Here is a 22,958-nt window from a genome sequence, read left to right on the forward strand (position 1 = left end):
TAGCACCTCTCTTTTTCCCTACAGTTCCAGTCCCCCCTCCACATCAGTACCTCTCTCCCTTCCCTTCAGTCCCCCCCCACCATTGGCCCAACACCTCTCTTCCTCCCAGCCCAAATCCAACACCGCCTTCAGCTCCAGCTCTAAAGACAGCTAGCACCCCTTCTCCCATCAAAAGCCGTAGGCAACATCCCCCACCACAGGCCAGCATCTCCTCCCTAGTTTCCCTTGCGACTACTACCTGAATAAGCCAGCCAAGCCACGTCAAAAAATCTTGAGAAGCCTGCTCCGAGGCTTTCCTTTAGCCAGAAGATACATCAAGGAGGGACTCTTTGTCAGAAGGAAGGCTTCGGAATAGACCTCTGAAGATTTTTCATCATTGGCGTGGCTGGCTTCTTCAGGTAAAACCGCCGCCAAGCTGAAAATCTTCAGAGGCCTAGTCCAGGCTTTTCTTCAGCTGATGAGTCCCTCCTTAATGTAACTTCCAGTTTGCGAAACTGGAAGTTACATCAAGGAAGGGCTCATCAGCTAAAGGAAGGTCTTGGCGCAGGCTTCTTAAGACTTTTCAGCATGGCACAGCTGACTTGGTCAGGTAAGGTAGGTACGAGGGAAACTGGGGAGTAGATGCTGAGCTGAAAGGATGTTGCTACGCTGACCCCAATGCAATTTTTGCTGCGGGAGCAAGGTAAGGGAAACCGCACTAGCGAGGGGATGGTGGAAGACCTTGTTGCTGCTGTAAATTGGCTACACTGTTTTTGCAGGCTAACTGCAGGTTGCCACGGGAATCCTTCAGTGTCATTCTCTAGTCCAGAATTCAAAGAAAATTAAAAAAACTGCCCAACATGTTTTGGTGCCCTTGTGCATGCGTCAGGGGTATCAGTTATTAATTAAATCTTGACTGCGATGTACACACAGATGACAACATATATATATCCACCTATAAAACCAAACTGCATAATAAAAAAAATATTAAAACATAATGAAAACCATAATCAAACTCAATTAAACTAATTAAAACAAACCAGAAACAAAACCCAAAAGGGAACGAACAAACTAAGGCCCCCTTTTATCAAGTTGTGTTAAGGTTTTTTTTTAATTGTGGGCTCATTGACGCAGCTGTCACTTTTAATTCCTGGAGCCAAAGCCTCCAATTGTCACTTGAGGAGCAAGTGCACTTTAAGTACCTGAGTGAAGGATTTCAGACCCATATGTTCTAACTCAACCCTGAAAGACTGCAAGAGCACAAAAGCAATCCCTACTCATCCTTCATTTTAACTTGGTGTGATCTTTTACCAAAAGTGGTCACCATCTGCTTGCCTTTACCCAACATAAGCAAAGAACTGTCCCCCACTGCTGCTCTTCTTCCTGCCATGGACATTTTTGCACTTATAACCTAAGTGGTGTACCTGCAGGTACTCAGGCATTTTGCCCTCTCTGTCCTGGCGGGCTGACACTCGATCTAAGTCAGGGGTGTCAAAGTCCTTCCTGGAGGGCCGCAATCCAGTCGGGTTTTCCAAATTTCCCCCAATGAATATGCATGAGATCTATTAGCATACAATGAAAGCAGTGCATGCAAATAGATGTCATGCATATTCACTGAGGAAATCCTTAAAACCCGACTGGATTGCAGCTCTCCAGGAGGGACTTTGAGATCCCTGCCCTAGGTCCACCATAGTCCAATCCCCTCCCTGTAGAGCAGGGGTCCTGCAATCCAGTTGGGTTTTCCCCCAATGAATATGCATGAGATCTATTAGCATACAATGAAAGCAGTTAATGCAAATAGATCTCATGCATATTCATTGGGGAAATCCTTAAAACCCGACTGGATTGCAGCTCTCCAGGAGGGACTTTGAGATCCCTAACCTAGGTCCACCATAGTCCAATCCCCTCCCTGTAGAGCAGGGGTCCTGCAATCCAGTTGGGTTTTCCCCCAATGAATATGCATGAGATCTATTAGCATACAATGAAAGCAGTTAATGCAAATAGATCTCATGCATATTCATTGGGGAAATCCTTAAAACCCGACTGGATTGCAGCTCTCCAGGAGGGACTTTGAGATTCCTGCCCTAGGTCCACCATAGTCCAATCCCCTCCCTGTAGAGCAGGGGTCCTGCAATCCAGTTGGGTTTTCCCCCAATGAATATGCATGAGATCTATTAGCATACAATGAAAGCAGTTAATGCAAATAGATCTCATGCATATTCATTGGGGAAATCCTTAAAACCCGACTGGATTGCAGCTCTCCAGGAGGGACTTTGAGATCCCTGCCCTAGGTCCACCATAGTCCAATCCCCTCCCTGTAGAGCAGGGGTCCTGCAATCCAGTTGGGTTTTCCCCCAATGAATATGCATGAGATCTATTAGCATACAATGAAAGCAGTTAATGCAAATAGATCTCATGCATATTCATTGGGGAAATCCTTAAAACCCGACTGGATTGCAGCTCTCCAGGAGGGACTTTGAGATCCCTGCCCTAGGTCCACCATAGTCCAATCCCCTCCCTGTAGAGCAGGGGTCCTGCAATCCAGTTGGGTTTTCCCCCAATGAATATGCATGAGATCTATTAGCATACAATGAAAGCAGTGCATGCAAATAGATGTCATGCATATTCACTGAGGAAATCCTTAAAACCAGACTATATTGCGGCCTTCGAGGAGGGACTTTGACACCCCTGGATTAGAGAAAAGGGAAACACACTTTGTATTTGCAACGGCTGTGTTGTGAATGAGGACTGGGGTCAAGTGGGGTACAGCAAGAAGAATCTTAGGGGTTTGGTTACGGCAGGGATCTCAAAGTCCCTCCTTGAGGGCCGCAATCCAGTCGGGTTTTCAAGATTTCCCCAATGAATATGCATTGAAAGCAGTGCATGCACATAGATCTCATGCATATTCATTGGGGAAATCCTGAAAACCCGACTGGATTGCGGCCCTCAAGGAGGGACTTTGACACCCCTGGGTTAGAGTTACAGCCTCAGCACCCTGAGGTTGTGGGTTCAAATCCCACACTGCTCCTTGTGACCCTGGGCAAGTCACTTAATCCCCCATTGCCCACTTAGACCAGGGATCTCAAAGTCCCTCCTTGAGGGCCACAATCCATTCAGGTTTTCAGGATTTCTCCAATGAATATGCATGAGATCTATTAGCATACAATCTAAGCAGTGCATGCAAATAGATCTCATGCATATTCATTGGGGAAATCCTGAAAACCCGACTGGATTGTGGCCCTCGAGGAGGGACTTTGACACCCCTGGGTTAGAGCTACAGTCTCAGCACCCTGAGGTTGTGGGTTCAAATCCCACACTGCTCCTTGTGACCCTGGGCAAGTCACTTAATCCCCCATTGCCCACTTAGACCAGGGATCTCAAAGTCCCTCCTTGAGGGCCGCAATCCAATCAGGTTTTCAGGATTTCCTCAATGAATATGCATTGAAAGCAGTTAATGCACATAGATCTCATGCAGATTCATTGGGGAAATCCTGAAAACCTGACTGGATTGCGGCCCTCAAGGAGGAACTATGAGATACGGTGTGAAGGTTGGCACACTCTAGCTCAGGGCTGCCCAAGTCCGGTCCTCGAGATCTACTGCCAGGCCAGGTTTTCAGGATATCCCCAATGAACATGCATGAGAGAGATTTGCATTCCAAGAAGGCAATTCATCGGGGGAATCCTGAAGAGCCGCCAGGACCGCACTTGGCCCCTCCCCCAACGACTCCTGGCGCTCTCCCGACCGTTGGTCTCGCGCGCGCGCGCTCCACACACCCTCCAGCAAGAGCCGTTGGTGGAAGGGGCTCGTGGCGGCGCGACGTCACTTCCAGCGTCGGTTGGCGCCGGCGAGCGCGTGCCTCCGACGATGAGCTGCCTGCGGGTGCCGGTGGTGGACGTGCAGAACGACAATTTCCGGGAGCTCTGGCCCTCCGTGTTGCTGGCCGTCAAGTGCTGCAGCTTCGTCGCTCTGGACACGGTGAGTGGGCCGAAGCCGCTTTCGAGTGGGCCTCGGGGACCAGACGACGCATGCGCGGTACCTAGTGGCTCTGCCCTGCTCTTGCTCCCGCACGGCTCCACTCCAAAGATTTACCAGCCCTCCTCTTTATAGGCCGGTGCTGGGCAGACTTGCACGGTCTGTGTCTGTGTCTGGCCGTTTGGTGGGGGATGGGCTGGGGAGGGCTTCAATAACTGGGAGGGCGGAGAAGAGGGTGGGGGAGGGGCTAGATCTACTGTCAGATCTAGAATTAGAAAATAATAGTAAATATTGAACTAAAGCCAGTACTGGGCAGACTTGCACAATCTGTGTCTGTGTATGGCCATTTGGTGGGGGATGGGCTGGGGAGGGCTTCAATAACTGGGAGGGCGGAGAAGAGGGTGGGGGAGGGGCTAGATCTACTGTCAGATCTAGAATCAGAAAATAATAGTAAATATTGAACTAAGGCCAGTACTGGGCAGACTTGCACGGTCTGTGTCTGTATATGGCCGTTTGGTGGAGGATGGGCTGGGGAGGGTGGGGGAGGGGTTAGATCTACTATCAGATCTAGAATCAGAAAATAATAGTAAGTATTGAACTAAGGCCGGTGCTGGGAAGACTTGCACGGTCTGTGTCTGTGTATATGGCCTTTTGGTGGGGGATGGGCTGGGGAGGGCTTCAATAACTGGGAGGGCGGAGAAGAGGGTGGGGGAGGGGCTAGATCTACTGTCAGATCTAGAATCAGAAAATAATAGTAAATATTGAACTAAGGCCAGTACTGGGCAGACTTGCACGGTCTGTGTCTGTATATGGCCGTTTGGTGGAGGATGGGCTGGGGAGGGTGGGGGAGGGGTTAGATCTACTATCAGATCTAGAATCAGAAAATAATAGTAAGTATTGAACTAAGGCCGGTGCTGGGAAGACTTGCACGGTCTGTGTCTGTGTATATGGCCTTTTGGTGGGGGATGGGCTGGGGAGGGCTTCAATAACTGGGAGGGCGGAGAAGAGGGTGGGGGAGGGGCTAGATCTACTGTCAGATCTAGAATCAGAAAATAATAGCAAATATTGAACTAAGGCCAGTACTGGGCAGACTTGCACGGTCTGTGTCTGTGTATGGCCATTTGGTGGGGAATGGGCTGGGGAGGGCTTCAATGGCTGGGAGGACAGAGAAGAGGGTGGGGGAGGGGCTAGATCTACTGTCAGATCTAGAATTAGAAAATAATAGTAAATATTGAACTAAAGCCAGTACTGGGCAGACTTGCACAATCTGTGTCTGTGTATGGCCATTTGGTGGGGGATGGGCTGGGGAGGGCTTCAATAACTGGGAGGGCGGAGAAGAGGGTGGGGGAGGGGCTAGATCTACTGTCAGATCTAGAATCAGAAAATAATAGTAAATATTGAACTAAGGCCAGTACTGGGCAGACTTGCACGGTCTGTGTCTGTATATGGCCGTTTGGTGGAGGATGGGCTGGGGAGGGTGGGGGAGGGGTTAGATCTACTATCAGATCTAGAATCAGAAAATAATAGTAAGTATTGAACTAAGGCCGGTGCTGGGAAGACTTGCACGGTCTGTGTCTGTGTATATGGCCTTTTGGTGGGGGATGGGCTGGGGAGGGCTTCAATAACTGGGAGGGCGGAGAAGAGGGTGGGGGAGGGGCTAGATCTACTGTCAGATCTAGAATCAGAAAATAATAGCAAATATTGAACTAAGGCCAGTACTGGGCAGACTTGCACGGTCTGTGTCTGTGTATGGCCATTTGGTGGGGAATGGGCTGGGGAGGGCTTCAATGGCTGGGAGGACAGAGAAGAGGGTGGGGGAGGGGCTAGATCTACTGTCAGATCTAGAATTAGAAAATAATAGTAAATATTGAACTAAAGCCAGTACTGGGCAGACTTGCACAATCTGTGTCTGTGTATGGCCATTTGGTGGGGGATGGGCTGGGGAGGGCTTCAATAACTGGGAGGGCGGAGAAGAGGGTGGGGGAGGGGCTAGATCTACTGTCAGATCTAGAATCAGAAAATAATAGTAAATATTGAACTAAGGCCAGTACTGGGCAGACTTGCACGGTCTGTGTCTGTATATGGCCGTTTGGTGGAGGATGGGCTGGGGAGGGTGGGGGAGGGGTTAGATCTACTATCAGATCTAGAATCAGAAAATAATAGTAAGTATTGAACTAAGGCCAGTACTGGGCAGACTTGCACGGTCTGTGTCTGTGTATATGGCCTTTTGGTGGGGGATGGGCTGGGGAGGATGGGGGTGGGGCTAGATCTACTGTCAGATCTAGAATCAGAATATAATAATAAATATTGAACTAAGGCCAGTACTGGGCAGACTTGCACGGTCTGTGTCTGTGTATGGCCATTTGGTGGGGGATGGGCTGGGGAGGGCTTCAATGGCTGGGAGGGCGGAGAAGAGGGTGGGGGAGGGGCTAGATCTACTGTCAGATCTAGAATCAGAAAATAATAGTAAGTATTGAACTAAGGCCAGTACTGGGCAGACTTGCACGGTCTGTGTCTGTGTATGGCCGTTTGGTGGAGGATGGGCTGGGGAGGGTGGGGGAGGGGCTAGATCTACTGTCAGATCTAGAATCAGAAAATAATAGCAAATATTGAACTAAGGCCAGTACTGGGCAGACTTGCACGGTCTGTGTCTGTGTATGGCCATTTGGTGGGGGATGGGCTGGGGAGGGCTTGAATGGCTGGGAGGGCGGAGAAGAGGGTGGGGGAGGGGCTAGATCTACTGTCAGATCTAGAATTAGAAAATAATAGTAAATATTGAACTAAGGCCAGTACTGGGCAGACTTGCACAATCTGTGTCTGTGTATGGCCATTTGGTGGGGGATGGGCTGGGGAGGGCTTCAATAGCTGGGGGGGCGGAGCAGAGGGTGGGGGAGGGCCTAGATCTACTGTCAGATCTAGAATCAGAAAATAATAGTAAATATTGAACTAAGGCCAGTACTGGGTAGACTTGCACGGTCTGTGTCTGTATATGGCCGTTTGGTGGAGGATGGGCTGGGGAGGGTGGGGGAGGGGTTAGATCTACTATCAGATCTAGAATCAGAAAATAATAGTAAGTATTGAACTAAGGCCAGTACTGGGCAGACTTGCACGGTCTGTGTCTGTATATGGCCGTTTGGTGGAGGATGGGCTGGGGAGGGTGGGGGAGGGGCTAGATCTACTATCAGATCTAGAATCAGAATATAATAATAAATATTGAACTAAGGCCAGTACTGGGCAGACTTGCACGGTCTGTGTCTTTGTATGGCCGTTTGGTGGAGGATGGGCTGGGGAGGGTGGAGGAGGGTCTAGATCTATCAGATCTAGAATCAGAAAATAATAGTAAATATTGAACTAAGGCCAGTACTGGGCAGACTTGCACGGTCTGTGTCTGTGTATGGCCATTTGGTGGGGGATGGGCTGGGGAGGGCTTCAATGGCTGGGAGGGCGGAGAAGAGGGTGGGGGTGGGGCTAGATCTACTGTCAGATCTAGAATCAGAAAATAATAGTAAATATTGAACTAAGGCCAGTACTGGGCAGACTTGCACGGTCTGTGTCTGTGTATATGGCCTTTTGGTGAGGGATGGGCTGGGGAGGGTGGGGGAGGGGCTAGATCTACTTTCAGATCTAGAATCAGAATATAATAATAAATATTGAACTAAGGCCAGTACTGGGCAGACTTGCACGGTCTGTGTCTGTATATGGCTGTTTGGTGGAGGATGGGCTGGGGAGGGTGGGGGAGGGGCTAGATCTACTATCAGATCTAGAATCAGAAAATAATAGTAAGTATTGAACTAAGGCCAGTACTGGGCAGACTTGCACGGTCTGTGTCTGTATATGGCCGTTTGGTGGAGGATGGGCTGGGGAGGGTGGGGGAGGGGTTAGATCTACTATCAGATCTAGAATCAGAAAATAATAGTAAGTATTGAACTAAGGCCAGTACTGGGCAGACTTGCACGGTCTTTGTCTGTGTATATGGCCTTTTGGTGGGGGATGGGGGTGGGGCTAGATCTACTGTCAGATCTAGAATCAGAATATAATAATAAATATTGAACTAAGGCCAGTACTGGGCAGACTTGCACGGTCTGTGTCTGTGTATGGCCATTTGGTGGGGGATGGGCTGGGGAGGGCTTCAATGGCTGGGAGGGCGGAGAAGAGGGTGGGGGGAGGGGCTAGATCTACTGTCAGATCTAGAATCAGAAAATAATAGTAAGTATTGAACTAAGGCCAGTACTGGGCAGACTTGCACGGTCTGTGTCTGTGTATGGCCGTTTGGTGGAGGATGGGCTGGGGAGGGTGGGGGAGGGGCTAGATCTACTGTCAGATCTAGAATCAGAAAATAATAGCAAATATTGAACTAAGGCCAGTACTGGGCAGACTTGCACGGTCTGTGTCTGTGTATGGCCATTTGGTGGGGGATGGGCTGGGGAGGGCTTGAATGGCTGGGAGGGCGGAGAAGAGGGTGGGGGAGGGGCTAGATCTACTGTCAGATCTAGAATTAGAAAATAATAGTAAATATTGAACTAAGGCCAGTACTGGGCAGACTTGCACAATCTGTGTCTGTGTATGGCCATTTGGTGGGGGATGGGCTGGGGAGGGCTTCAATAGCTGGGGGGGCGGAGCAGAGGGTGGGGGAGGGCCTAGATCTACTGTCAGATCTAGAATCAGAAAATAATAGTAAATATTGAACTAAGGCCAGTACTGGGTAGACTTGCACGGTCTGTGTCTGTATATGGCCGTTTGGTGGAGGATGGGCTGGGGAGGGTGGGGTAGGGGTTAGATCTACTATCAGATCTAGAATCAGAAAATAATAGTAAGTATTGAACTAAGGCCAGTACTGGGCAGACTTGCACGGTCTGTGTCTGTATATGGCCGTTTGGTGGAGGATGGGCTGGGGAGGGTGGGGGAGGGGCTAGATCTACTATCAGATCTAGAATCAGAATATAATAATAAATATTGAACTAAGGCCAGTACTGGGCAGACTTGCACGGTCTGTGTCTGTGTATGGCCGTTTGGTGGAGGATGGGCTGGGGAGGGTGGAGGAGGGTCTAGATCTATCAGATCTAGAATCAGAAAATAATAGTAAATATTGAACTAAGGCCAGTACTGGGCAGACTTGCACGGTCTGTGTCTGTGTATGGCCATTTGGTGGGGGATGGGCTGGGGAGGGCTTCAATGGCTGGGAGGGCGGAGAAGAGGGTGGGGGTGGGGCTAGATCTACTGTCAGATCTAGAATCAGAAAATAATAGTAAATATTGAACTAAGGCCAGTACTGGGCAGACTTGCACGGTCTGTGTCTGTGTATATGGCCTTTTGGTGGGGGATGGGCTGGGGAGGGTGGGGGAGGGGCTAGATCTACTATCAGATCTAGAATCAGAAAATAATAGTAAGTATTGAACTAAGGCCAGTACTGGGCAGACTTGCACGGTCTGTGTCTGTATATGGCCGTTTGATGGAGGATGGGCTGGGGAGGGTGGAGGAGGGGCTAGATCTACTATCAGATCTAGAATCAGAATATAATAATAAATATTGAACTAAGGCCAGTACTGGGCAGACTTGCACGGTCTGTGTCTGTGTATGGCTGTTTGGTGGAGGATGGGCTGGGGAGGGTGGGGGAGGGGCTAGATCTACTATCAGATCTAGAATCAGAAAATAATAGTAAATATTGAACTAAGGCCAGTACTGGGCAGGCTTGCACAATCTGTGTCTGTATATGGCCGTTTGGTGGGGGATGGGCTGGGGAGGGCTTCAATGGCTGGGAGGGCGGAGAAGAGGGTGGGGGAGGGGCTAGATCTACTGTCAGATCTAGAATCAGAAAATAATAGTAAATATTGAACTAAGGCCAGTACTGGGCAGACTTGCACGGTCTGTGTCTGTATATGGCTGTTTGGTGGAGGATGGGCTGGGGAGGGTGGGGGAGGGGCTAGATCTACTATCAGATCTAGAATCAGAATATAATAGTAAATATTGAACTAAGGCCAGTACTGGGCAGACTTGCACTGTCTGTGTCTGTATATGGCCGTTTGGTGGAGGATGGGCTGGGGAGGGTGGAGAAGGGGCTAGATCTACTATCAGATCTAGAATCAGAATATAATAATAAATATTGAACTAAGGCCAGTACTGGGCAGACTTGCACAGTCTGTGTCTGTGTATGGCTGTTTGGTGGAGGATGGGCTGGGGAGGGTGGGGGAGGGGCTAGATCTACTATCAGATCTAGAATCAGAAAATAATAGTAAATATTGAACTAAGGCCAGTACTGGGCAGACTTGCACAGTCTGTGTCTGTGTATGGCCATTTGGTGGGGGATGGGCTGGGGAGGGCTTCAATGGCTGGGAGGGCGGAGAAGAGGGTGGGGGAGGGGCTAGATCTACTGTCAGATCTAGAATCAGAAAATAATAGTAAATATTGAACTAAGGCCAGTACTGGGCAGACTTGCACGGTCTGTGTCTTTATATGGCCGTTTGGGAGAGGGTGTAGATGGGCCGGAGTAGGTTTTGACGGAGATTTCGGCACAGTACCAGGTAGAGGTTTGGATTTTTGCCCAGAAATAGCTAAGAAGAAAAAATTTAAATTGAATCAGGTGGGCAGACTGGATGGACCATTCAGGTCTTTATCTGCTGTCATCTACCATGTAAATTAGCACCCTTCAGCTTTTGCCACCTTAAGATCCTCACATCCAAGTCCTCCTCTTTGATGGCCAAAACTCCTTCACCACCCAAACTGTACCGTTTACTCAGGTTTTTGCAGCCCGAATGCATGACCTTGCATTTCAATCTTCACTAGGTCCTTCCTCATGTCTATTGTATTGCAGATTTTGATATCGTCCACAAAGAACATGCCCAAGACCCAAACCTTGAGGCACACCACTAGTGACATCCCTTTCCTCAGACCACTACCCTTTGTCACCTTCCACTTCCTGACCCCATCTGTCACTTTGCTAAAATCTAAATACAGAAGGAATCAAGTCTTGAATATGGAAACAGTACAGAAACAAGAAGCTAGAGCAGTGGTCTCAAACTTGTGGCCCGCCAGGTACCATTTTGAGGCCCTCAGTATGTTTATCATAATCACAAAAGTAAAATAAAAGTTTCTTGATCATCTGTCTCTTTAGCTATAAATGACAATATTAGTATTAAGACTTAGCCAAAAGGAAAGATTTATAAACTATAAAAAGTTTTACCTCATGCAAAAATGTTATTTCTTTAATAAGACATTAAGTATTTTTTCTGAGGCCCTCCAAGTACCTCCAAATTCAAAATGTGGCCCTGCAAAAGGTTTGAGTTGGAGACCACTGGGCTAGAGAGATGTCAAATACAGCCAAACAGTTACATTTATTGAAATACAAATAACAGCATGGATAAAAATATAAATAAATTTCTAGGTCTTCAAAAAGACACCACAATTCTCTGGTCACCCAGTCAAGGAAATTGATCAGATTGGTCAAAGATTTTTGTAAATGCTCCTGCCAACTACTGTTACGTGAATTACTGGCATTATTCTAAAACCTTGGGCCCATATTCTATAAATGGTGCCTTAACTTAAGCGCCTACAAATTCAAGGCATCTGCATTGCACCTACTGAGTACCTATGCTACTGTTGGCTTGGCTAATGCCAGGAGTAGCAATTTCTTTGAAAGGTAGATGCCCGAAACATAGGCCGGAAAACCCTGGCCTACCTTTCCGGCATCTACCTTTCAGAAAGGCATGAGAGAGTGTCGCCACTTAAATGAAATGTGATTAGTGCTAATTTTTAAGGCAGCCACCACTGTTTATAAAATCCACACACTTCTCTCGCTGTTAGCACTTAGGCATTAACATTATAGTTACCCACTTAACTGCAAAATTTGGCCAACCACTATTGATGATTAGCTGATTAAGGCCCTCTTTTACTAAGCCACAGTAGAGGTTTATATTGCGGCCTGGGCGCTAAATGCTCGGACTCTGCTCCGATGCTCATAAGAATTTTATGAATGTTGGAGCATTTAGCATTCCAGGCCACAGTAGAAACCTCTACTGTGGCTTAGTGAAAAGGGGGGTAAGTTAGAAGCATAACTGGCAGTTTTCTATAACCTAAATTTGGCACAAAATTGTGCATGCAATAAGATAAAATGAGAGAGGGTTGTAAAAGTAAGAAATCTTTGGATCATACATTAGCATTCCAGGCTGCTTCCTACGATAAAGAATTTTGACCGTTGTTGCTTAGTGCTTGCTCTTACAAACATTTTAGAACCCAGTTGAAAACTTACCTTTATTCCAGGACTAGCAGGCAGCATATTCTTGACTGATGGGTGATGGCACCGACGGAGCCCCGGTACGGACAATTTTAGAGTGATTGCACTCTAAGAACTTGGAAAGTTCTAGTAGGCCGCACCGCGCATGCGCGAGTGCCTTCCCGCCCGACAGAGGTGCGCGGTCCCCAGTTTCTTAGTTTCCGCGGAGCTAAGAAGACGCGTTTTTCAACTGCCGTTGAAAATTTTTCTCTTCGCCTTCCCGCTCGCGTAAACCCCTTTGGTTCTATTCCCTTTTTTCTTTTAATTTATTTTTGTAAAAAAAAAACAAAAAAAAACTTGTAATTTTTCTTCACATTGGTTTTTCCCCGGCGGGGCCTTCTGCCACCATCGAGGCCTCGGCCTTCGATTTGGCGGAAGCCGTTTTTCCTTTCATGCCCCCTCAGCCAGGGTTCAAGAAGTGCCAGCGGTGTGCACGGCCTATCTCCCTTATGGACCCGCACAACTGGTGTCTACAGTGCCTGGGTCCGGAGCATCAGGCTTCCACCTGCACCCGCTGTGCCACGTTAAAAAAACGTACATTGAAAAATCGCGAAATTCAACAGCGATTACTTTTCGGTACCGATATGTCCGATCCCGCGACATCGACACCGGTATTGGCTCCTGTACAATCGGCACCCACCTCATCGACACCGCATGACACTGCGCCGGCGTCGCAACACCCAGGTAAGCCGGCTAAGAAGCCTTCCCCGCTGGAGCGTCCTCCGGTCTCGATTGCAGCGAGTCCAGTCCTGCCGACCGTGAGGCACCAACGGAAGCGCTCCGCCCCTATTGAGGTGAGTCCCTCGACATCGGGCTCCTCATCTCCGGGGCGTAGAGCGGCACCACAGGTACCGCAAAAGAAAAAGGCGGTACCGGTGCCTTCATTAGATGATCGCATAGCGGCCATCCTCCAAGTACAGCTTAAGGAGCAGTTACAACAACTCCTTCCAGCTATCTTGACTCCGAACCTCCTGGTGCCGATCCGCACTGAGCCGCTGGTACCGGCAGTGGAACAGCCTGTATTATCTGCATCCACTGTTTCGGTACCAGTTCACTCGGCCTCATCGGTGTCGATGCCAGTCCTCGCACCGGAGCCGACAGCCCACCACCAGTCGGTACAGACTTCGGCACCGATGCGACCGGTAACTTCTCCCAGTACCGCATCGATGAGGTCGGGTAAGTCAATTCGCAAGTCCAGACACTAGGAACCATCCACCCCTGAGTCTCGGGACCGTAGTTCCCATATTAGGGACCCTGCTCTGTGGGGTGATTCCGAAGAGCCTTTTCTATCAGAAGGTGAGTGTTCTTCAGATGAGGATGATCCTGTTATTCCTGACCCATCCTCCAAACATGATTCTTTGTCTTTTTCTTCCTTTTTAAAAGACATGTGTGAATCTCTTTCCATTCCTCTGGAGGCTGAGTCTAAAAAGTCTAAAGCCTTTCTTGACGCCCTTGACTTTGACCAGCCTCCAAAGGAATTTTTGAAACTCCCTCTTCATGATATCCTGAGGGAAACTTTTTACAAAAATTTAGAGACTCCTCTTACTATCCCGGGAGCTCCCCGCAAATTGGACTCTCTGTACAAAGTCATCCCTATTCCAGGGTTCGACAAGCCCCAGCTTCCACATGAGTCTCTTCTTGTGGAATCTATACTTAAAAAGTCTTCAGGAGCTAGTGTTTATGCTTCTGTCCCTCCTGGCAGAGAAGGTAAAGCCATGGACAAATTTGGTAAGCGTTTATACCAGAATGCGATGCTCGCTAATAGATCTGGCAATTATGCTTTTCATTTTTCTTTCTATTTAAAGCATCTCCTTACCACCATGGCTTCTTTTGAGCAGTACCTTCTGGAGCGAAAACGACTGGCTTTTCACCAATGTTCCTCTTCACTTTTCCAGCTGAGAAAATTTATGGTAAGATCTATTTATGATACGTTTGAACTTACCTCCAGAGCAACAGCTATGTCTGTGGCCATGCGCCGCCTTGCCTGGTTGAGGGTATCCGAGCTTGATGTCAACCATCAAGACCGGTTGGCTAATGCACCGTGCTTGGGCGATGAGCTGTTTGGAGAATCTATGGACTCAACCACCCAAAAGCTCTCCGCCCATGAAACACGCTGGGATACTCTCCTCAAGACGAAAAAGAAACCTCCACCGGCACGGCCTTTCAGCCAGCAATCGGCCTATCAACGCCGTTATGTGGCTCGTCCTTTACAGTCAGCTCCACAACAACCTAGGCGGCAACGTCAGCAACAACGGCAGACACCTAGACCACAGCAGCAGCAGCCTGTCAAGCCGCCTCAACAAAAATCCACGCAGCCCTTTTGACTTACTTCTCCAGGGCATAGCCAGCATCCATCCATCTTCCCTTCTTCCTCAACCTATAGGAGGTCGTCTTTCTTTTTTCCTAAGCCAGTGGGAAGTTATCACTTCGGACCAATGGGTCCTCAACATCATCCACCACGGCTACTCTCTCAACTTTCAGAACCTCCCGGTCCCAAGTCTACCAAAAGAGTCTGCTTTAAACTCTCCTCAGTCTTCCCTCCTTCAGGAGGTTCAATCCCTCCTCCTTCTGAACGCTATAGAGGAAGTTCCTTCAGAACAAAAGGGGCAGGGATTCTACTCCCGTTACTTTCTAGTTCCCAAAAAGACAGGAGATCTCAGACCAATTTTAGATCTTCGCGATCTCAACAAATGCTTGGTCAAAGAGAAATTCAAGATGCTATCTTTAGCCACGCTTTATCCTCTTCTCAATCAAAACGAATGGCTATGCTCCCTCGATCTCAAAGAGGCATACACTCACATACCGGTCAATCCGACCTCCAGACAATACCTTCGCTTCATGATCAATCACTGTCATTACCAATACAAGGTGCTGCCCTTCGGTCTTGCCTCCTCTCCAAGAGTGTTCACCAAATGTCTGATTGTGGTGGCTGCCTTTCTACGCTCTCACCACCTTCAAGTCTTTCCTTATCTGGACGATTGGTTAATCAAGGCCAATTCATCTCAAACAGTGCTCCTGGCCACCAACCAAACCATCCTGTTTCTACAGCTTCTGGGGTTCGAGATCAATCTACCCAAATCTCATCTCATCCCCACTCAGAGACTTCAATTCATTGGAGCGGTGCTGGACACAGTCCTCATGAGAGCATTCCTGCCGTCCAACCGTCTTCAAACTCTTCAATCTCTATGTCAGCAGGTGCTTCCGCAACGTTCCATCTCTGCCAAGCAAATGATGATACTCTTGGGTCACATGGCCTCCACAGTTCATGTCACACCCCTCGCACGTCTTCACCTGCGCACTCCTCAATGGACCCTAGCTACCCAGTGGTCCCAAGCGACGGATCCTTGCTCACGACACATATCTGTGACATCATCTCTTCGTCAGTCTCTACAATGGTGGTTGATATCCTCAAATCTTTCCAGAGGTCTTCTGTTTCATCTACCTCCTCATCAACTTGTCATCACCACCGACGCCTCCCCTTATGCCTGGGGAGCTCATTTGAACGAATTCCAAACTCAAGGACTTTGGACAGCCCAGGAAATGAAACATCACATCAATTTCCTGGAACTCAGAGCGATGTTTTATGCCCTCAAGGCCTTCCAACATCTTCTCTTTCCTCAAGTCCTCCTGCTGTGCACAGACAATCAAGTTGTGATGTACTACATCAACAAGCAAGGTGGGACAGGCTCTCGCCTCTTGTGCCAGGAAGCCCAGAAGATTTGGGCTTGGGCCACAGATCACCAACTATTCCTGAAAGCTATCTACATTCAGGGAGAACAGAATTCCTTAGCGGACAAGCTCAGCAGAATTCTCCAGCCTCACGAGTGGACACTCGATCCTTTAACTCTTCAGTCCATCTTCGCTCAGTGGGGCACTCCTCAGATAGACCTCTTTGCAGCTCCTCACAATCACCAGCTGCCCCTATTCTGCTCCAGACTCTACTCCCCTCACCGTCTGGCAGCGGATGCATTTCTCCTCGATTGGTCCAATCTGTTCCTGTACGCTTTCCCTCCTCTACCTCTCATGTTACGAACCTTGTTCAAGCTCAAGAGGGAACGAGCCACCATGATTCTGATTGCTCCACGGTGGCCCAGGCAACATTGGTTCTCCCTTCTACTTCAACTCAGTTCCAGGGAGCCTTTCCTTCTTCCACTGTTTCCTTCTCTGCTTACGCAACATCAGGAGACCCTTTTGCATCCCAACCTTCCGTCTCTGCACCTGACAGCTTGGTTTCTCTCGGGCTGACTTCTCATGATACTCTTTTGTCTCAGCCCGTTCGTTCCATTCTGGATGCCTCCAGGAAACCGGCCACTCTGCAATGTTACCATCAGAAGTGGACACGATTTTCTTCCTGGTGTCTTCTTCATCATCATGATCCCACTTCCCTTGCAGTGGAGACCTTATTGGATTATCTTCTTTCTTTGTCTGACTCTGGCCTCAAGTCTACTTCCATCAGAGTCCACCTCAGTGCTATTGCTGCTTTTCATGAGCCAGTTCATGGAAAACTTCTCTCGGCTCATCCCTTGGTGTCCAGATTCATGCGGGGTCTTTTCAATGTGAAACCACCTCTCAAAGCCCCTCCGGTAATCTGGGATCTCAATGTGGTTCTTTCTGCCTTAATGAAGCCTCCTTTTGAACCTTTGGCTACCGCTCCTTTCAAGTTTCTCACTTGGAAGGTACTTTTCCTTATTGCTCTTACCTCTGCCAGGAGGGTCAGTGAGCTACATGTACTAGTTGCTGATCCACCTTTTACAGTCTTTCATCATGGCAAGGTGGTTCTGCGTACACATCCAAAGTTTCTCCCTAAGGTTGTCTCGGAATTCCATCTCAACCAATCCATTGTTCTGCCTGTCTTCTTTCCGAAACCTCACTCTCATTCTGGAGAACAAGCTCTGCATACTTTGGACTGTAAGCGGGCTCTGGCTTACTATTTAGAGCGTACTAAGCCCCACAGATCAGCTCCCCAACTCTTTCTGTCCTTTGATCCGAATAAATTGGGACGTCCTGTTTCTAAACGTACGTTGTCTAATTGGCTGGCAGCATGCATTTCTTTCTGTTATGCTCAGAACGGACTGACACTGGAAGGTTCTGTCACGGTCCATAGAGTTCGAGCTATGGCAGCATCTGTGGCTTTCCTCTGCTCCACGCCTATTGAGGAAATCTGCAAAGCTGCTACTTGGTCCTCAGTTCATACTTTTACATCTCATTATTGTCTGGATGCTTTCTCCAGACGGGATGGACACTTCGGCCAATCTGTTTTGCAAACTTTGTTTTCCTAATGGCCAACCTTCCCACCATCCCTCTTTTTGTTAGCTTGGAGGTCACCCATCAGTCAAGAATATGCTGCCTGCTTGTCCTGGGATAAAGCACAGTTACTTACCGTAACTGGTGTTATCCAGGGACAGCAGGCAGATATTCTTGCGTCCCACCCACCTCCCCGGGTTGGCTTCTTAGCTGGCTTATCCTAACGGGACCACGCGCCTCTGTTGGGCGGGAAGGCACTCGCGCATGCGCGGTGCGGCCTACTAGAACTTTCCAAGTTCTTAGAGTGCAATCACTCTAAAATTGTCTGTACCGGGGCTCCGTCGGTGCCATCACCCATCAGTCAAGAATATCTGCCTGCTGTCCCTGGATAACACCTGTTACGGTAAGTAACTGTGCTTTTCTCAAAGTACCTGGCCAAATAGTTTTCTATGTTTCTTATGTTATTTTTATTATTAATCTTTTGTTAACCACGTTGAACTTATGGTTACGTGGTTTATAAGTAAGATAGAGGGAACTGACCTCACGGAAAGAGTAGTTTTCAGGATTTTTCAAAAAACTTGAAAAGATAAAATCTTATTTGAGAAGATAGGTCATTCCAAATTGCTATTAATAAATAGAGAAAGGAATGAACAATTTTAATGCTAGATCTGGCACCTTTTACAGTGGGAAAAGAATTTGTTTTACCAAAGATCAATCTTGCGGCAATATTTTGAATTAACTGGAGTCTTTTTTTAATTTTCTTTGCTCAAACCCACTTAAGCAATAAAAACCTACCTCTTCAGGACAAGCTAGCCTTCAGACTGTTACTCCCAAACCACTGTGAGACTCTCTCCCTGTGCATGCTTAAGGCTCCAGAACAATTGAACTAGACACATCCCATTGTACCCTATTGCCTTAGTCTTCTGTTCCTTGTAACCTATTCTGGGCTCCTTAACTCAAATTAAATAAATAAATGATATAAAGCACTTTGAACTGATATAGATAAGGCAGTATAGCAAATAAGCTTTATTGCGTGTTGATCTGCAGTAGAGAATGACACGGTGACAAAATTCATCACCGTTCCCGTCCCCGCAGATAACCGCGGGAAACCATCTTCATGCCATTCTTTAAGGAGAGAGGGAAGAATCAGAGTATGAATGGCCACAACCACTGACCCTCAAGCTTTGTTTTGAAGAATGCTGGTGTAGAAGGACCGAGGTTGAAATAGATACTAGAAAATGACATGGGATTATTTCCCACGGTTATCCGCGGGGACGGGAACGGAGATGAATTTTTTCACCGTGTCATTCTCTAATTTGCAGTGTAACAATAAAAGAAAAAGCACACTGCACTAAGCTTCAGCACAACGGCCCTGCCTGATTTTATAACTTAATTGGTGCTGAAATAAATATCCCAGGACAAGCAGGCAGCATATTCCCACACAAGGGTGACGTCACCGACGGAGCCCCGCAGCGGACAGCCTCGAAAGCAAACTTGCTTGAAGATCTCGATCTTTCGAGCACTGTACCGCGCATGCGCGTGTGCCTTCCCGCCCGAACTAGGGGGCGCATCTCCTGAGAGGATCCTCAGTTCGTTTAATTCCGCGGAGACAAGAAGACACGTTTTTCTACATCTCTGCAGCATTGCCTTCTCTTCACCACGGCTGTTTCTTTCTTTCAGTTAAGTTCGGTCGCTGTGCTCTCCTATTTCTTTTTCGTTTTCTTTTCTTAAAAAAAAAAAAGTTTCAATTGTTTCTTTGATTTCGTGTCCGGCCGGTGAGCCTTGGGCCTAGGCCCATTTGCTCCTTTCGTTCGACACGGACTTTATTTTTTCCATGTCCCGGCCTCTTACCGGGTTCAAACGTTGTCGCCAGTGTAATCGTGTGATTTCGGTCACCGATCCCCACTGCCGCTGTCTAGAGTGCCTGGGTCCCACTCATTCCCCAGAAGATTGTCACCGTTGTTTCACTCTTACTCCACGGGCTTTTCGACGCCGGTGCGCTCAATTTTTTCAACTTTTCGGAGACATGGAGCAACCTTCGGATTCTGCTTCGACCTCGGCGGCTGCCCCGGTCTCGAAGGCTTCGACTCCGACGACATCGACGACTACGGTCTCGAAGGCTTCGACCCAGGCTCCGGCTGGAGCTTCGGTCTCGAAGGCCTCGACCTTCCCTGCTTCGGTTCCCTCGAAGACGGTGCCATCTGCGAAGTCTTCTATGGGGGGTAAGTCTCCGGGTTCTCTTTCAGGTACAGTACCCAAGAAGCCACCAGACTCCTCTGCACGTCCATCTTCCAAGCGTACCTCCAAGATAAGGGAATACTCACCTTCGAGGTCGCCCTCTTCGGAGCGTACTGCTGCACCTACGAGGTCAGAATCTTCTGTCTTGGTGCCGATGCTGGAGGACATGCTGAAATCTATACTCACCACTCAGATTTCCTCCTTAGTGGCTCAATTGGTCCCGTCCTCGACCTTGCCTCGGACTGATCAGCCTGTCACACAACCAGAGCTTCCAGTATCTCGAGGCCGATCCAGGACACCGAAGAAAATTTCTTTGTCTGATTCTTCTCCAGACTCGCCGAAGCACCGGTCGAAGCATTCGAGACCTATTGCTCCCAAGCTTCGGAAGGAGTCTTCGGCATTGGATACCGAAACTTCTCTGCCTCATTCTTCGAAGCAGAAGCACAGATCTCGACACCATCGTGCATCGACTCGAAGTCCTTCTCGACCGAAGACTCCACCATCGAAGCCACCCCGTCGAGACAGTTCACCACAGACCTCGACTCATTCTGTACCACGTACACCTGGTACTTCTCCATCCAGGAGCCTGAAGAGAAAACATTCTCTTACTCCACCTCACAGTGCAGCTTCTTCTGTGACTCTACGTCTAGACTCAGAACCACTTTCACCATATTCTAGAGAGGCTTCTCCCTCATACTCAGCTCTTCCTAAATCTCGCAGTGTATCTCCTGAGGAAGCGTCTGATTCCAAATCCATTTCTTTTGCCAAATTTATTTTTGATATGGGACAAGCTCTCAAACTGGATCTTCATTTAGATTCTAAATATACTCCTGAATATTTAGCAGATATGGAGCTTCCTCATCCACCGAAAGAGTCCCTCAGATTACCTATGACTCCTGTTCTGAAACAAACCTTTGTTCGTAATATGGAGACTCCTTATTCCATCACTGCCATTCCATCTAAATTGGAATCCCGTTATCGAACAGTTCCATGTAAAGGTTATGAAAAGTCTCAACTATCTCATCAATCCCTGGTAGTAGAATCCTCTTTAAAGAAAGCACATCCTTCCAAAATCTATGCTTCAGTTCCTCCAGGTAGAGAAGGTCGTACCATGGATAAGTTTGGTCGCCGTTTATACCAAAACTCTATGATGGCAAATAGAGTTCTTAATTACAGCTACATCTTTACGTCCTACTTCAACCATTTTCTGAAGATTTTACCATCTTTTTACCTGGATATCTCTACCACTCGTCTTTCAGAATTTAAACTCATCCTTAAGACTCTTTCTCAATTACGACTCTTCATGTTACAAGCTTCATATGATGCATTTGAACTCTCGTCTCGAGTATCGGCCTTTGCTGTAGCCATGCGTCGTTTAGCATGGTTACGTATTGTGGACATGGATCCCAACCTTCAAGATAGATTGGCAAATCTACCTTGTCAGGGAAATGAATTATTTGATGACTCTATTGAGGCAGCTACCAAGCGTCTTTCAGAACATGAATGCTCTTTTGCTTCCCTCATTCGACCAAAACCTAAACCTGCACCAACTAGAGGTTTCAAACAGACTCCACGTCGTTATCCTCAGAAAACGACTCCTGCTTTTTCAAGACCTCCTCCTCGTCGTCCTCCTCAACAACAGCGACAACAAAAATCTCAGCCTCCTGCTGCCACCAAGCCTGCTCAGTCTTTTTGACAATCTCGATATGAGCATTCAAATTTCTCTGTTTCCAAATTCTCCCCTCCCCATAGGGGGTCGCCTTTCCACATTTTATCACCAGTGGGAGCTCATTACATCAGATCTCTGGGTGCTTACCATCCTACGAGAGGGATACTCTCTTCGGCTCTTTCAGGTGCCTCCAGATCGCCATCCAAGAGAGTGTCCTTCCAATCAGTCGCATCTTCCCCTTCTTCTCCAAGAAGCTCGAGCTCTGTTTCTCCTACGAGCTGTGGAGGAAGTTCCTCTTTCCCAAAGGAACTTGGGATTCTACTCCCGTTATTTTCTAGTTCCCAAAAAGATGGGGGATTTGCGACCGATCCTGGATCTCAGAGCTCTCAACAAATATCTAGTCAAAGAGAAATTTCGAATGCTCACACTGCCAACTTTATATTCCTTAATGGACCAAGGGGATTGGATGTGTTCCCTCGATCTCAAAGAGGCGTATACTCATATCCCTATTCATCCAGCATTTCGCAAGTACCTCAGATTCCAAGTAGGAAGCCTTCATCTGCAGTACCGAGTTCTCCCCTTCGGATTGGCTTCTTCTCCCAGGGTTTTCACAAAATGTCTCGTGGTCGTGGCTACAGCTCTTCGCAACCAGGGTCTCCAAGTATTTCCATACCTAGACGACTGGCTCATCAAGGCTCCCTCTTTTTCAGGGGTTATTGCAGCGACCCAACAGACTATTCTTTTTCTACAAAGTTTGGGATTTCACATCAACTTTCCCAAATCTCAGTTGACTCCTTCTCAGTCTCTCCAATTCATAGGAGCAACTCTGGACACTATCAATCTGAGAGCATACCTTCCACAACCACGTCAGGCCGCCCTGCTTCAGATTTCTCAACAACTCTTCCAACTTTCGACTGTTCCAGCACGAAAGATGATGGTTCTGCTCGGTCACATGGCTTCTACAGTTCATGTGATTCCTTTTGCCAGACTTCACCTTCGTATTCCTCAATGGACACTGGCATCCCAATGGCAGCAATCAGTGGATCCACTAACTCGACTGATTTCCATAACTCCTTCATTGCGGAAGTCTCTCCGTTGGTGGATGCTCTCTTTAAATCTTTCCAGAGGCTTGCTGTTCCACCCTCTTCCTCATCAGAAAGTCCTCACAACCGACTCATCAATGTACGCATGGGGAGCTCATGTGGACGGTCTTCGCACTCAGGGTCTCTGGACTCAAGCAGACCGTCGGTGTCATATCAATCTATTGGAACTCAGAGCGATATTCTATGCTCTCAAAGCTTTTCAACATCTCCTTCACGACATGGTGATTCTTGTACGTACCGACAACCAGGTAGCCATGTATTATGTCAACAAACAGGGAGGGACGGTCTCTCACTCCCTCTGTCAAGAAGCTCTGAAATTGTGGCATTGGGCAATTCTTCACAACATCTTCCTCAGAGCTGTTTATATTCAGGGTCAACACAATTATTTGGCGGACAAATTGAGTCGTCTTCTACAGCCTCACGAATGGACACTCAATTCTCCTACTCTTCGCCAAATCTTTGCCCGTTGGGGAACTCCACAGATAG

General features: G+C 48.0%; 2 protein-coding genes across 5 annotated transcripts in view; one reads left to right on the plus strand and one right to left on the minus strand.

The window, feature by feature from the left end:
* MUTYH (mutY DNA glycosylase) overlaps positions 1-4,055 on the minus strand; it is a 63,687-nt gene extending 59,632 nt beyond the window's left edge. For 3 of the 4 annotated variants that reach the window (XM_033916668.1, XM_033916669.1, XM_033916666.1), the window contains exon 1: positions 3,754-3,886. The gene's annotated coding sequence lies outside the window, so the exon portion shown is untranslated. Of the gene's footprint in view, positions 1-3,753; positions 3,887-4,016 lie in introns of those variants that run through there. The other variant, XM_033916667.1, reaches the window with a different exon arrangement.
* TOE1 (target of EGR1, exonuclease) overlaps positions 3,812-22,958 on the plus strand; it is a 44,170-nt gene continuing 25,023 nt past the window's right edge. Inside the window, exon 1 of the mRNA XM_033916670.1 lies at positions 3,812-3,955. Coding sequence (XP_033772561.1) covers positions 3,845-3,955 — 111 coding nt within the window. The 5' untranslated portion in view covers positions 3,812-3,844. The remainder of the gene's footprint in view (positions 3,956-22,958) is intronic.

This window comes from Geotrypetes seraphini, chromosome 12 (assembly GCF_902459505.1).
Source record: "Geotrypetes seraphini chromosome 12, aGeoSer1.1, whole genome shotgun sequence".
Taxonomy (NCBI): domain Eukaryota; kingdom Metazoa; phylum Chordata; class Amphibia; order Gymnophiona; family Dermophiidae; genus Geotrypetes; species Geotrypetes seraphini.